The sequence below is a fragment of the Anarrhichthys ocellatus genome, unplaced genomic scaffold (assembly GCF_004355925.1).
Source record: "Anarrhichthys ocellatus isolate YVR2014 unplaced genomic scaffold, GSC_Weel_1.0 scaffold116, whole genome shotgun sequence".
Lineage (NCBI taxonomy): Eukaryota > Metazoa > Chordata > Actinopteri > Perciformes > Anarhichadidae > Anarrhichthys > Anarrhichthys ocellatus.
The window spans coordinates 147643-160711 of record NW_022280146.1 but is presented as its reverse complement, the minus strand read 5'-3'; the positions used below and the strand labels follow the sequence as shown (position 1 = coordinate 160711).

Genomic DNA, 13069 nt, shown 5'->3' with positions numbered 1-13069 from the left:
TGTGTGTGTGTGTGTGTGTGTGTGTGTGTGTGTGTGTGTGTCAGACGGGGAGAAGTGGAGGATGATGGTGAACATGCAGGTCAGATCATGTTTCCTCCTGGTTACATAACCCAGCAGGCCAGCTGCCTTTGAACCCTCAGCAGAGGTTAACTCAAGCTAATCAGGAGAAGCCAGTACAGTCCTGGATTACAACACAGCCACATGGCCCAGCCAGGCTTCTCTTCCAGGCAAGGCTCCAGCAGGGGGCACTGGTTTCCCTAATCCACGTGAGGTGGCTATGTCTTGTTTTGACCTCGATATAAGGGCCTTCAAAAGTCGAGCTGCTTGACAGGAAAACGCTTTCCTATGGGGGCTATAACCCTCAACAACATCCAGCTGCTTCCTTGTATTAAAAGGGAGTAGTTGAGGTGCTGTGGGCACCATAATGCCATCCTGTGGAGGTATTCCCACACGGGGACATTAGTTTGGTGAGTGCCCCAGACATGAGGACGCAGTAAAAAAGCGTATATTTATTTATATAATCTAGTGTCCACCACAACTCTAACAATGCGCCGCTTATGGTCGAGTTGTGGAAAGTCTCTTCAAGGCCTCCCTTGTAGCTACGTCATGAGCAGTGCTCTGGTCCGATGGTCTGGTCTCATGTGGGTCTTTGCCTGTTCCTGTGCAGATCCCAGTGGCTCCCCAGCGTGTGACCAGTGCCTTCCTCGGTACGGCGGCCCACAGTGTGACCAGTGCAGCGCCGGCTTCTACAAAGCATCTAGGCTTTGTGTTCCATGTGACTGCAGTGGGAACGCAGATCCTCAGGGCCCCCCCCAGCTCTGTCACCCCGACACCGGCCAGTGCCTCCGCTGCATCAACACCACCACCGGGCCCCAGTGCCAGCGCTGTGCTCCGGGCTTCATAGGGGACGCCCCAGCACATAACTGCACCCGCCCAAGTAAGACCAAAGCACAATGTATGATTCCATACTTAATATCTTCTCTATATGCGGCACATTTGCATATCCTTTGTGAGGAACTATAAGTACGTGAAGATCATCGTGGACTGATTCTAACTGTTGTTTGATTAGCACACATGCCAGCCTACAGACTAGAACCCATAGATCTTTGCGTGAGGTGTTGTTGGAGCTCAAAGCAGTAAAAGAAGGAACATTGTGTGCTGGTTCTGGCTCCGATTTTGTTCAAGAAGCAGAAGACCTTTTGCCAGCGAGATGTCAATAAAGCACACCTACACAGTGCTGAGGAGCTGCTGTTATTAAAAGTTCATAATACGGCTGTAGTAAAAACAGAATGTTGTGAACAGCCCTTTCCTCTCTTAAGAGCAAACAATCAGTACTTTCACAAATACTGAAATATTAGTAAATAAGAACTAATAAACATAACGATGACAACAACCCATGTGAGTGGATCAGGCAAAAGTAACTAAGTCCTCAATCACTCCGTATTTACTCTACTGTTGTACACCGATAGTGTCCTCACCACTTTGTACAACAATGTAATGCTTTTTATAGATCTGTCAAAATGACAATAAGGACTGACTCGTGCAGCTGATCTATTGATCAGGACCCTACTCAGGGACTACTCGCAACAGAACATCAAATCCTGTTAAAGGTTCCACGGACCAGCCTCACAAAGAGGGCGGCTCTGCTTTTACCATCAACACTGCTGGAACACACAGTCAGTGCCTCAGTTTAAAGCACTTTTAAAACCGTTAGTTTTTAATGTGGTTCTTTTATGTTTGATCAGTTTTTTGCAGCTTCTGTGTATGACGTAATGTTTCTGTGAGGCTCTTTGTAACTCTGAGGCGCTGTAGAAATAAAGCTTGTAATTATTATTATCATAAATAGAAATTGATAGTTATGTCTTTTTGCCACAAGGTGTCACTAGTTACTTTGGCAAACCAGCATTCTGCTACATATTCAGTAGTCACAGGCCTTCCTATGTTGGCCTATGAGGGTTGTGAAACATAATGTTCACTAATGCTTTTCTCTCCTCAGCACCCCGGCTCCTTCCCACACCAGCAGATACGACCACATCGGAGGCCCCCACGTCGAGTACATCTTCCCCGTCCATGACCACCACCAGCTCCACTCTGACCTCCGCCACAGCAAGAGGCGTCCCGGCTTCCACGTCCAGCAGCAACACCAGCACCGCACTGAGCACTGCTGCCACCACACAGGCGTTGTTGACCAGTCTGAGCAGCCCCACTGACAACACCACAGCGGCCCTGACGGAGGTCTCCTGGACGCAGTTCAACATCATCATCCTGGCCGTCATTATTCTGGTGGTGCTGGTGCTGCTGGGCTTCGTCGGAGGCGTGTACACCTACAGAGAGTACCAGAACCGCAAACTCAACGCCCCCTTCTGGACCATTGAACTGAAAGAGGACAACATCAGCTTCAGCAGCTACCACGACAGCATCCCCAACGCTGATGTGTCAGGCTTACTGGAGGACGAGGCCAATGAGGTGGCTCCCAACGGCCAGCTGGCACTCACCACGCAGGGCAACTGCTACAAGGCTTAGCTCTGCATCCACCCCGAAACTTTACCGACGACACAAAGCTGCTGGGAAGTACCAAATCCAAAGCTCCTTCATGTATGCCTGCTTGTTGTTACCCTGCTGGTCCGCGGCACTTCACAACACAGTGAGATCTCGCAGATTCGATCAAAGATATGGAAAAGAAACGCAGAGCTTTCACTTGAAACGTGTTCCCTGTTTGATATGATTTAGTGTGGAATGGGTGATCAGTGAAAAGGGTCCAAAGAAAACCCGTGTTTGGTTGAGTTGTGGCTGCAGAGAGCACTGGTGTGCAGATCAGTTGGGTAGTTGGCGTGACGCCTGTTGGCTGAAGCAATGACCCTGACGCTGGTGAGAGGACTCACAGGAGCCCAGCATTTCAGATATTTTTTTAAATGGACTCTTGACTGTTTAAGTTATAAGTGGATCACATGAACCGTGATCTAAAACTGAGACAATGATTGTTATTTAATGCATTTTTATTCCTTTCTTATTTATTGGTTGACGTTTCATTCTTGGAGGAATGCTGCACACGTGTGGTGTGTTTATTCATGGTGTTTGATCTTCTGTGCTGTCAAATGTATTTGCCCAATATGTTTCCATGTATAGTTTGTGTGTTTGGGAGAGGATCACGGGGAACATGAAGGGTGCTGGCTCAAAGCGTTTTAATGACCTCATCTTTTGTTCACAGCTTCCTGTCTTTTGTTAAAGCGTGCCAGCTCACCTGCGTATCGACGAGGAGTGTTTCTTTTGACGCAACTACCGTTTAACAACTCTCGCCACCTAGCACTGCTGCACGGTAGTGACTCAGGCAGGGCTCACATAAACCACCATAATCTGCTGGGATCTTATCTGCTCTTTGCTACCAGCCTCAACAATAAGTTGAACAAAGCATTTGAAAAAGGTGTGTGGCTGTTGTTTAGGCTGCCATTGGTTGGGTGCGCTTCATTTCACCACGGATATGAGTAAAGCTAATTACTGAACTAACTCCTCAGGTACTGGCTCTTTCCCTAACGTGATCACTGTAAATATGATTATTGTACAGATGAATGTGAATAGTAGCACTATTATTGTACAGGTAGAATACTGTGTGTACGATGTCACTCAACAAGCACCCACCTGTCACTCTCCAGGGTGTGACTCTGCAGTCAGCCCACCGCTTTTTCTATTTTTATTTCTTTATCCAGGTGGACTTTGCCATATACGCAGCTGCGGGACTAACATGCACCCGCAGAACTCAAAACAAAGAATACAATGATGTAAATAATACCCCAAAATCAGAGGTCAACTCTCAAATAAAAATGGTATTAACTGTTGTCTTTGTGTTTCTCACTTACAAAACATAAATCACTGCCACGCTTTAAAGTTCATGTAAAAAAATACTCTGCTCTGAATAATAATAATAAGAGTCTGATCTTGGTGATCTTGGAGGTTGATAACTTTGAGTTAGATGTGATGTCACAGATGCTGCTGGATAGCAGACTTCTAGTGTCACTCTGCACATGCATCGTTCTGTACGGTGAAGCTCACACGTCCAAGTAACAACAAGCGGAACACGTTTTAATGATCAATGATGTATTCATTATTCTGCCTCACCTATTGGATCTGCAGATCACTCGTTTCTACCGTGTTGCCGCTCTCTTAACACTTTATTTTATTTGCTGCAGCAGGATGAGCACTGACGTCTCTGAGACATCCTGGCTGTTACACTTCCCTCCGTCTCCCATCCAGAGTGCAGCTGCTGAGTTTTTTTGAATGCTTTTTTGTTTAGATACCTGAAAAAGGTCTGTGTTCAACACATGCTTAAGATACTTTAACCGTTTGTTCTACGATATAAAATAGGTCAGTAAATACCCCTCTGGTGAATTTGGGAGCCTTTACGCATCTTAAAGTAGGTGGATTCTATCAAGAGTGTAAATGAGACGACTAAGCGTCCTCACTAGGACACTAGTCCTCCTTCAGCTTAGTGGTGGAGACATGAAGTCATGTGACCGTGTTGTGTGGTTGGGTTAAAGCCTAACCCAGACTGTATTCACACTTCAAAAATCATAAAAGTGGCATTCACTTTGTGAACATTATTTTGCCGAAGAAAACGTGTTTGTTTGCCACAGAGATTATTTTCTGACATTACCCAAAATCTAATGAAAGAATCCGATTGGCTTCTAACATCTGGGTTGGCCTACAAACATACATCATCCCTGCAGCACTCTTGTTATTTATTACTGTATAAATCTGTCCCTCACATTCTCATGGGAGGTTGTTCTATGTAACTATACTACTACTACTATGCTATAACAATCTAATCTAATCGAGTAAATGTTCTCTGTTGACCTAATATTCAGTTCAGAGTATTGAAGACTTCAGTTACAAGACATCGTTGGGGATCCTCGATTGAAGATCAGTAGTGCTGCTGTAGGTAATTCCTACCCAAGTATGTAACGTAACTTCAAAACAGGAACACCAGACAGCTGTAGCCTCCTTTTAGGAGGTAGGAGTGAAAATGAATCCTCGTCAACATTTGTTGTGTTATGGTTTTAGAATGAAGACATTTGGATAATTACATTTTTCAATTCAATTTATTTTTTATAGTCACAAATCACACATTTACCTCAGAGGGTTTTACAATCTGTACACATACGACATCCTCTGACCTTTGACCCTCACATCGTTACAGGAAGAACTCTCCCAAAAACCCTTCAATTAACGGGGAGAACAGAGGAAGAGACCTTGGAGAGCAACAGAGGAGGATCCTCTCTCAGGATGGACAGAAGTGTGATAGATGTCATGTGTACAGAATGAACAACATTACAGAGTTACAATACATTCAATGCATATGACAGAACCAGGGCAGGAGGCCAGACCAGGTCCAGGTAGAACCAGGATCCACAGGAACCTGCGAAAAACAAGTCAGCCCTGTCTCCAAAAAATGATGTTCCCATTCAACATATTTAGTCGTGGATTGCATTTACTTTTGATGTCACACAAAGTTTCAAATGAGAAGATCACAGGACCTCCACCCAGCAGACTGCTGTGAATCCGGGGGTAAAGAGGTGTGAGCTGATCTGCCAAAACTAATCGGAAACCAATTGGAGTGGGAGTATGAAGGTGTGTTCACCGTAATCCTGTCGTGCTTGTAGTCTCCGATAAGATAACCTCTCAAAGAGGAAGTTCGTGTTTGGGTCACAACACCGAGTGAAACTGTCAAATACTTCTCCCAATGCACTGGATTTCACGTGGGCGACACCACGCTCATAAATAGAGATGGTCGGCGGCTGATACGTCACCGAGACACCGCTTGCATGGAGGAAGAGGGCTGCTACAGCTGCGGCTGCAGCGGAGGGGAAGCAGGACTACACCGGCAGGACATGTTGATAGAACTTCTCCGGCAGAAAGAGACGCGACATCAGCGGATGGCTCATCTTCTAGCCGTGACGCTCCTACTGCTGCTTTCAGGAGCTCTGGCTCTGCTCGTCCCGCTTGTGTTCGGAGCGCGAGGCCAGCAGGCACCGGACAGCCAGGTAACTACGTCCGTACCCGAACCGTCCTTCAGCCAACACGCGCTGCTGGGACTAGTGTTGTTTGGGAATTACTCACCTTTCTGTCCAATTATAAATTACCAGTTTATTTCAGTAACGCAAAGGTCTCTGTATCTTTTGAATGTGCTGCTCTAAATGAAAAACGTTCTGCTAACATAACGTTGGGATATTTGACCGTCGTTATAATTCTATATGCTTTCTAAATAGGTCAATGTGCATTTCCTGTTGGAGTGTTTGCCAAAGTTGGCAAGTCCACTGAAATAAACCGGAGGCTAGTTTATAACGTTCCCTGTCCGTGCAACAACTCACAGGTGTTTACAATGACCACAGCCTGCATGGTAACTCATGTAGCCTACCAATCCCCTCAACCAATAATGCTGAAATAGACACTCAGATTACTGTAACATTCTCTGACATGTGGTCCAATCTTCATGAATAACATCTGTTGTGTGCCATTTACATTTCCTACTGTCCATGCTGACTCCTAAGGGCAAGGAGGCTACATGTTGCACACATGTTCCGTTAGTAATCAGAGCTTTAGCTTCAGTAAAACGTTTCGTTCACCTGATCGCTCAGTGCATTTCTTGCCTAAAGGGCTAAGGGGAAATCCAAAAAGTTAAATCTCTATTCATAAAGTCTCTATTACACAGAAAAACAGGATTGGCTGTGTATTTGCTGTCTTGTACGCAACACAACCTGTAATTGAAGGACTGGAATCACTCACTCTAGACGGGCCTTCTGTGTGGAGTTTGCATGTTTGAAAGTTCTCTCCGGCTTCAGTCCAGAGACATACAGCTGTGGGTAATCTGCCCTGCGATAGTCTGGTGGTGAACCCTGCCTTCACCAAATGTCAGCTGGGATCAGCTCCAGCCCGAAGAGGATCATGATCATATTTGATAAATATATGATTTCTTCACGATATGATTTAATTGAAAGATTAATTATCATATTGAAATATTGCCCAGCCCTAGGGTGAAGTGAATCGGATGAACGGACTCTGTTAGGTTAGCCGTTAGGTTAGCTGTGCTCTGATAATGGACCAGAGAAGGTTTCTTCATTACTTAGCACCACGTCATGTCTCAGGCACAGCTTGTGTTTACTGAGCAGTATCAGCCGGCGTGTCATATTACCATTTACTGTATGTTTAAGTCCTATGTTTTCATAAATACTGTAATATACTGTATAATTAGCAATAGCAGTTGGGGTCAGTTCATATTTTATAACTGTGTTTGTTTCCTTACAGCCGATGCTGCAGCCTCACATGCATTCATCAGGTAAACATCTTGTTCTATGTTCTATGTTGATTTCTGGTCAGGAAAGATAAAAGGTGCGAATCATTCATCGATGTGTTGAACACTTTGAATCTCTCTCGCAGGGGTCAGCCTCAAACAGGAGCAACAGAAAGACTTCAAGAATCCATGTGCCATGCTAACAGGTGAAACATGGAGCCAGGGTCACTGTTCTGTCCTAGAGAGTCACTCATGGTTCCTCACTGCGGCTGCACCGGCTAACATATGCATGCCAATTACGACTTCATTAGAATAAGAACAACAGTTGTGCGGCAAACACATGCAGTTTCAACATATACAACATAGATTGCAGTAGTCTATAAAACTTCTGTTGGTGTTACATAACATATAAAGTATATGAATTTAGAAATCATAATACTGTAATATGAACTTTATAATTCTACTATAGAGACTGTACTAAGCATTTTTTGCTTTTCACCAAAAGCGTTCTGCCACCTTCTATGTGAATGTCTCATCAGAGCAGATGGTAAATGTAGTATTTCCCAGAAGGTTCTATAACGACAGAGAGAGCTGGTCTCTGCTGACTCTGCTTTTATATACCAGGATGCAGACAGAAAGATACAACTGTATACCTTCTGAATTTAGGTTTCTCTCCCACACTTTAACAAAGACAAGCTTAATTGGCTTGTCAACTCATCGCAAAACACACATCATTCTAATAAATCTGTAATTCACCATTAAGCTGTTACAATATGCCGCCTCTACACACTGTTTTCCCGCTGCTGTATCTCTCTCTCTCTCTGTAAAACCTTTACGCATAGCAACACACATGCATCTAGCTCTCTTGGGGTTGTCATCGATGACAGTATCCAACAAAACAAAAACGGCCCACTCTGACATTCATTACAGCAGAATCATTCTGGTTCTGTTGGCCTAGGAGGGCAATTTGAGCAAAGGCTCCACCAGTCAGTGTTTGATCTCGGCAGGTCACATTCTGGAGGTTACCCGCTGCAGCTCTATAGCTCAATACTGCTGAACTTAGAACAACAAAGATCAACAAAGATCCTCGTCCATGACTTAGTCTGCACTCATATTTTTGGGATTCCAATTTGGCTGTTGGAAAAGTAACACGAGCAAAGAGAAACAAGCAAGTGTTTGAGAGGCATACCAAAGCTGAATTAGCACACTAGAGTTCTTCCTCCCACCATCTCTGTCACTGGATGAAGGAAGAACAACAGATTTTGCAGCTGCACCCCGTAAACATTGAGAACATGGGCAAGAATAGCCATTTTCACACTTTATCCCTAACTCACACAGATAGAGATAAGGTTGAAAATAAACCCTGCCTTTCCCTTAAAAAAATGTGACTAATTTCATGTTATGTAGAAATGATATGGAAGCAGGAACACTTACAGTATAACCTTATTTTATCCCTCTGCTCTCATCCTTAGCTCCTAGAGGCAACTACGGTATTGGGACATATCTTGAATGGGAGAGTGAGGTAGGACTTGCTTTCTGTCATGGAGGTTTCAACTACTCCAGCGGGGACCTTTTGGTGCCCAGGACCGGCATCTACAGAGTCTTCCTTCAGATCACTTATGAGAGCAAGGATGACCCTAATAAGTGTGTTGATGAGCCGAGACTCTCCAACTCTGTGTTTTTTATCAGGGATGCCTACAATGACAATGTGGTTCTCCTGTCATCAGTGGACACGTTGAATTGCAGTATAGAACAGTGGAGTAAAACCCTCTACACGGCCGGCTTGTTCTCCCTAGAGGCTAACGGCCGACTACACGTGAAGTCATCCCACCCGGGCCTTATTGTGAAGTCACAACACAAGGTGTTCTTCGGTGCTGAACTTCTGCCTCAGTAGTCAGCTAGAATCCCCTGATTCTGATCTTGAATTTGTTTGCACCTTCAACTCCATGGAAATCTGAGGGTAGTTGCCATTGTAGTTTTATGGTTTCCTTTAACTATTACGGCTCATGAAAATAAGCCGCTGCTTAGTTTTGATGTTGTTATTATCAGCTCACAGAGACATACTAATGGCTTAAAGCTTAAAGGCAATACTGGAGAAACCTGCACGAGTGCACTAGATTTTGAAAGTATCCAACGTAAAAACCCAGCCCAGTGTTGCAAACTGTTTTCCAATGACGGTAGCTAGCAGCACTAGCCCCAAAATTTGCTAAATCTAGCAAGGTAATCGCCAAGTCGGCAATAATGACAGCCTGTCCCTTCAGACCTCCCTCAAAAAAGCCCCTCCCCCCAAATTATCATTATGAACATCGACAACTAACATAGCTGTTATTAGTACTCACAGCTGTCAAGCTAGCAGCTAGTGGAAGACCCAGGTGACGTGCGCGGGCAAGTGCTACTTGCCAACCTCGAGACCTAAAGAAGGGGTAGTATTTCAAAACCAAAGTGGGGGGGGGGGTCTCAAAAGTTTGAGTTTTAGGGTGCCAAGTCTCCGTGACGTCACCCACAGGTTTCTAAAGAGTCATTGAGAAGCTAAAGTGGGTGTCTCCGACTATCGCCATCTTGGCAGTGACGACTCGTGGCTAATCCAAAAATGGGCAACGAGATGAATTGTCGGTGGAGCTGAGGCGGCCCAGGTGACCCAGCAGGGCAGACTATAGCAGCTAGCTGGTACGGCACCCACCTGTCACTCAAAAGAGGCCACGCCCTCAAATTAAGCCTAACTTTAAGCCTTTATGTCATTTAAACAGGTGAGTTACATAGAAATTCACCCCCGTACAGTTGTCATGAGCAGGGAAATGTTTCTGTACCAGGCTGTATACATGTTTATTTCTTCTGTAGAGTTTGTCCTTCTAACATGGGGGTCTATGGGGATTGACTTGCTTTTGGAGCCGGCCTCAAGTGGCCATTTGAAGAACTGCAGTTGTAGGCACTTCCGAGTTGGTTTCATTTAGCCGCTCGGTGCTTTCACACTTGTAGATGGGTTCATTCCGTCTGGACCAAGAGACAAAAATGATGCATTTTAGTTCTGGTCTGGTTCCAGTTCACACTGACGTTTTACAAACAAACCAAGAGGAGTAAACATGACGTTATGCAAACTGACAAGTGACTTGTCGATTGGACAGTTTTAGCGATGGTCATCCTGCATCATCAGGACCTACGAAGGGAATTATTGGTATTATTAGAGTCCAACTGGAATTTAACAAAAGCTCCCAGTTGACTGGTGTGAACGTCGTGGAGTGCACAGACTGGAAAGCTGTTTCACTCTTTTTAATGGACTTAATGAACTGACCAAGTTGGATACAGGCATAGAAGTTTCCCTTCAGGGAGAAGACCTTTGCTGACAAGCATTCATGTACGTGTTGATTTGCATAAATAGCTGATATACTGACGTGAATCTCTGGCATGAACAATATTATATCAGTTTTCATGCATTCATTTTTTGCCTCTGCTTGAGTATTTCTCTTAGACACAACGTGACAAAGACACCACTGCGATCTTAAACTATTGTTTGCGATGGATTCGACCGTGCCAAGGTCACCTTTCGCTGCATTGAGCAAAGCCCAATGGGCACTGCGCGCTGTAATGTGCCCTGAACCCAGTGGTGAGCGCAGCTCAAACCGTGTTGTGTCGCCATTATGGATGAATAAAGGAAACAATAATTGGTGTAGCTGTATTGTTATCCGGATGGAATCCGTGGAGCGTATACACATCACGGACATTTGTAACTTCACAGCCTGTTGGCAGAAAAGGAACTGTCAACTGTATTAAATATAACTTATTTTATATGTTTGAAACATAAATAAGCATTTTGTCATGATCTTTAGTGCAGTTGATTAATTGATTGTCAGAAAAGGAAAAAAAGTTACAAATTAAGAAAAGAAGAATTCCACTAGGTGAGGATTCTCACGGTCTTACATCATTGTCCATTAAAGACCTTTGTGATCTGGACTGTTGGTCCGACTAAGCCAAGCCTATCACCATGTACACTTCATCTCAAAAGCTGAATGTGCTTAGTGCTGCAGGACAACATGCGTTATTTAGTGTTCAGCATTAAAGTAACTTCAATAAACTGACCAATTGTGTTGTAATACCAGACACGGCCGAACCCCTCAATTAATATTTATATTGCTAACTCAGTGAGTTTGATAAGGAAGGCTTGAAGAGTAAACAGTGAAGTTACCGGCAGACGCACAAACCCAGTCCACCTAATTACTGTTTTATGGTTTGTCTGAATATGTTTGTTTATTAAGTAATAAAGAGATAAAATGCACTTTGCAACTAGATTAAAGTAGATGTAATGTGCGAACCAGCACAGTATGACCAGCTCTGTCTGAAAGGTGAGGTCACAACTGTCTGCATGTCTGACTCGAGATGCTTGAGCAACGTCAGAATAGTTGCTGTAGATCTGCTGATGGATTTAAAAGGTATCATTACACGCCTGCTGTATTGATGAATTTGGCTTCTGTACCCGATGGGACTGTAAGCTGATAAAAATATATGGAAATGGTTTTCTCTGTTATTTATCACATGCAAGGTGCTGTTGATCAAGTATGCTTACATAGGCACATTTAACAAGGGTAAAGATGTGTGTTTGATTCATTGTTTGCGGGGCACTGTGTACTCCAAGTTGGTGCTATGCAAATTGACATTTTCCTGCTTTGACAGACATGTTTTGTGATCATTCATGTTTGTATGTGTGCTGTAAAAGAAAAGTTAAAAATAAAAACGTAAATGACAAAACACTAATCTTTTTCCTTCTTTCAGTGGAGAGTTTTTGATTTCTGGCCTAACTCTTGAGACATTGAGACATTTCCCAAATGCTTCTCTCACTAGCTCAATAAGCTGCTGTCAACATACTGTTTCAATCTTTGTTGTTCTTCCTCGGGTTTAAAATATCCAGTTTGGCGTAAAACGTAATGTAATGAAAACAAAGACGTAATATTACTGTAAATCACTCTAAATTGACGAAACTTGCCAAATTTGCCACAAAAAGTCTGAATAGCCTGAGGACCATCTGATGACTAAGACAATGGTTAATCAGCAGCCAGAATAGCTGCGTAAGAGAAACATTCCAAACCTTAATTCATGCTGATGACTCAGGCATGCATAAAGGAAGCCATTCTACAACAATATTATGGTTGTAAGCAGGATGTGGAGTCAGCGATTATGATTATAATGACCGGTTATCTCATAGCAGGTGCCAAACAATAAATCATCCCTCTGTGTTTGTTCACAGCTTTGTCAGGACATGAATATTTGGAAGCCATATACGTGTATTTCCCAATTTCTCAGACTCATGCTTCGCTTCTCCTTTAACTTCTGGGAAGAAACACTCACCACTCATTGTCACAGATACATTCCTTTATTCATTCATTACAGAGCCCGAGGGCGCCAGAAATCCCCAAACTGAGTTAAAGTATTAAAGATTTAAAAACGCAAAAACACAAATATATATATATTAGTGCTGGGCAACGATTAAAATATTTAATCGCGATTAAAATATTTAATCGCGATTAATCGCATGGATTTTTTGCGATTAATCGCATTGTTATGGCAAAGTTCAATAATTAATTCAAAAGTAGTGTATTGCGCACTTTTATTTTAAAAGTACTGCTATATGAAGAAAAGGGAAATAACATTTGGTTCACGAGATGCAGGTAGCATGTTTTATACTTAATGTGAATATAATTCATACTTTGTTGGCATCTTATTCTGAAAACCGGATGTCCATCTGAAGAAACCGGATGTCGTCTCACGTTAATCTTTCCGCTAACTTTCAAAGTCCTT

The 13069-nt window shown here is 43.5% G+C and overlaps 2 protein-coding genes across 2 annotated transcripts in view; both read left to right on the top strand.

Moving 5' to 3' along the window:
- Window positions 1-3833, top strand: part of LOC116399556 (multiple epidermal growth factor-like domains protein 9) — a 31846-nt gene extending 28013 nt beyond the window's left edge. The window contains exons 5-6 of the mRNA XM_031876784.1: window positions 668-937; window positions 1997-3833. Coding sequence (XP_031732644.1) covers window positions 668-937; window positions 1997-2523 — 797 coding nt within the window. The 3' untranslated portion in view covers window positions 2524-3833. The remainder of the gene's footprint in view (window positions 1-667; window positions 938-1996) is intronic.
- A 1626-nt stretch (window positions 3834-5459) lies between these two features.
- Window positions 5460-12008, top strand: LOC116399555 (lymphotoxin-alpha-like). The gene is made up of 4 exons (XM_031876783.1): window positions 5460-6035; window positions 7297-7327; window positions 7429-7488; window positions 8755-12008. Exons 1-4 carry the CDS (start codon window positions 5817-5819, stop codon window positions 9174-9176), a joined length of 732 nt encoding a protein of 243 aa, XP_031732643.1. The 5' UTR covers window positions 5460-5816; the 3' UTR covers window positions 9177-12008.
- Window positions 12009-13069: the final 1061 nt, after the last annotated feature.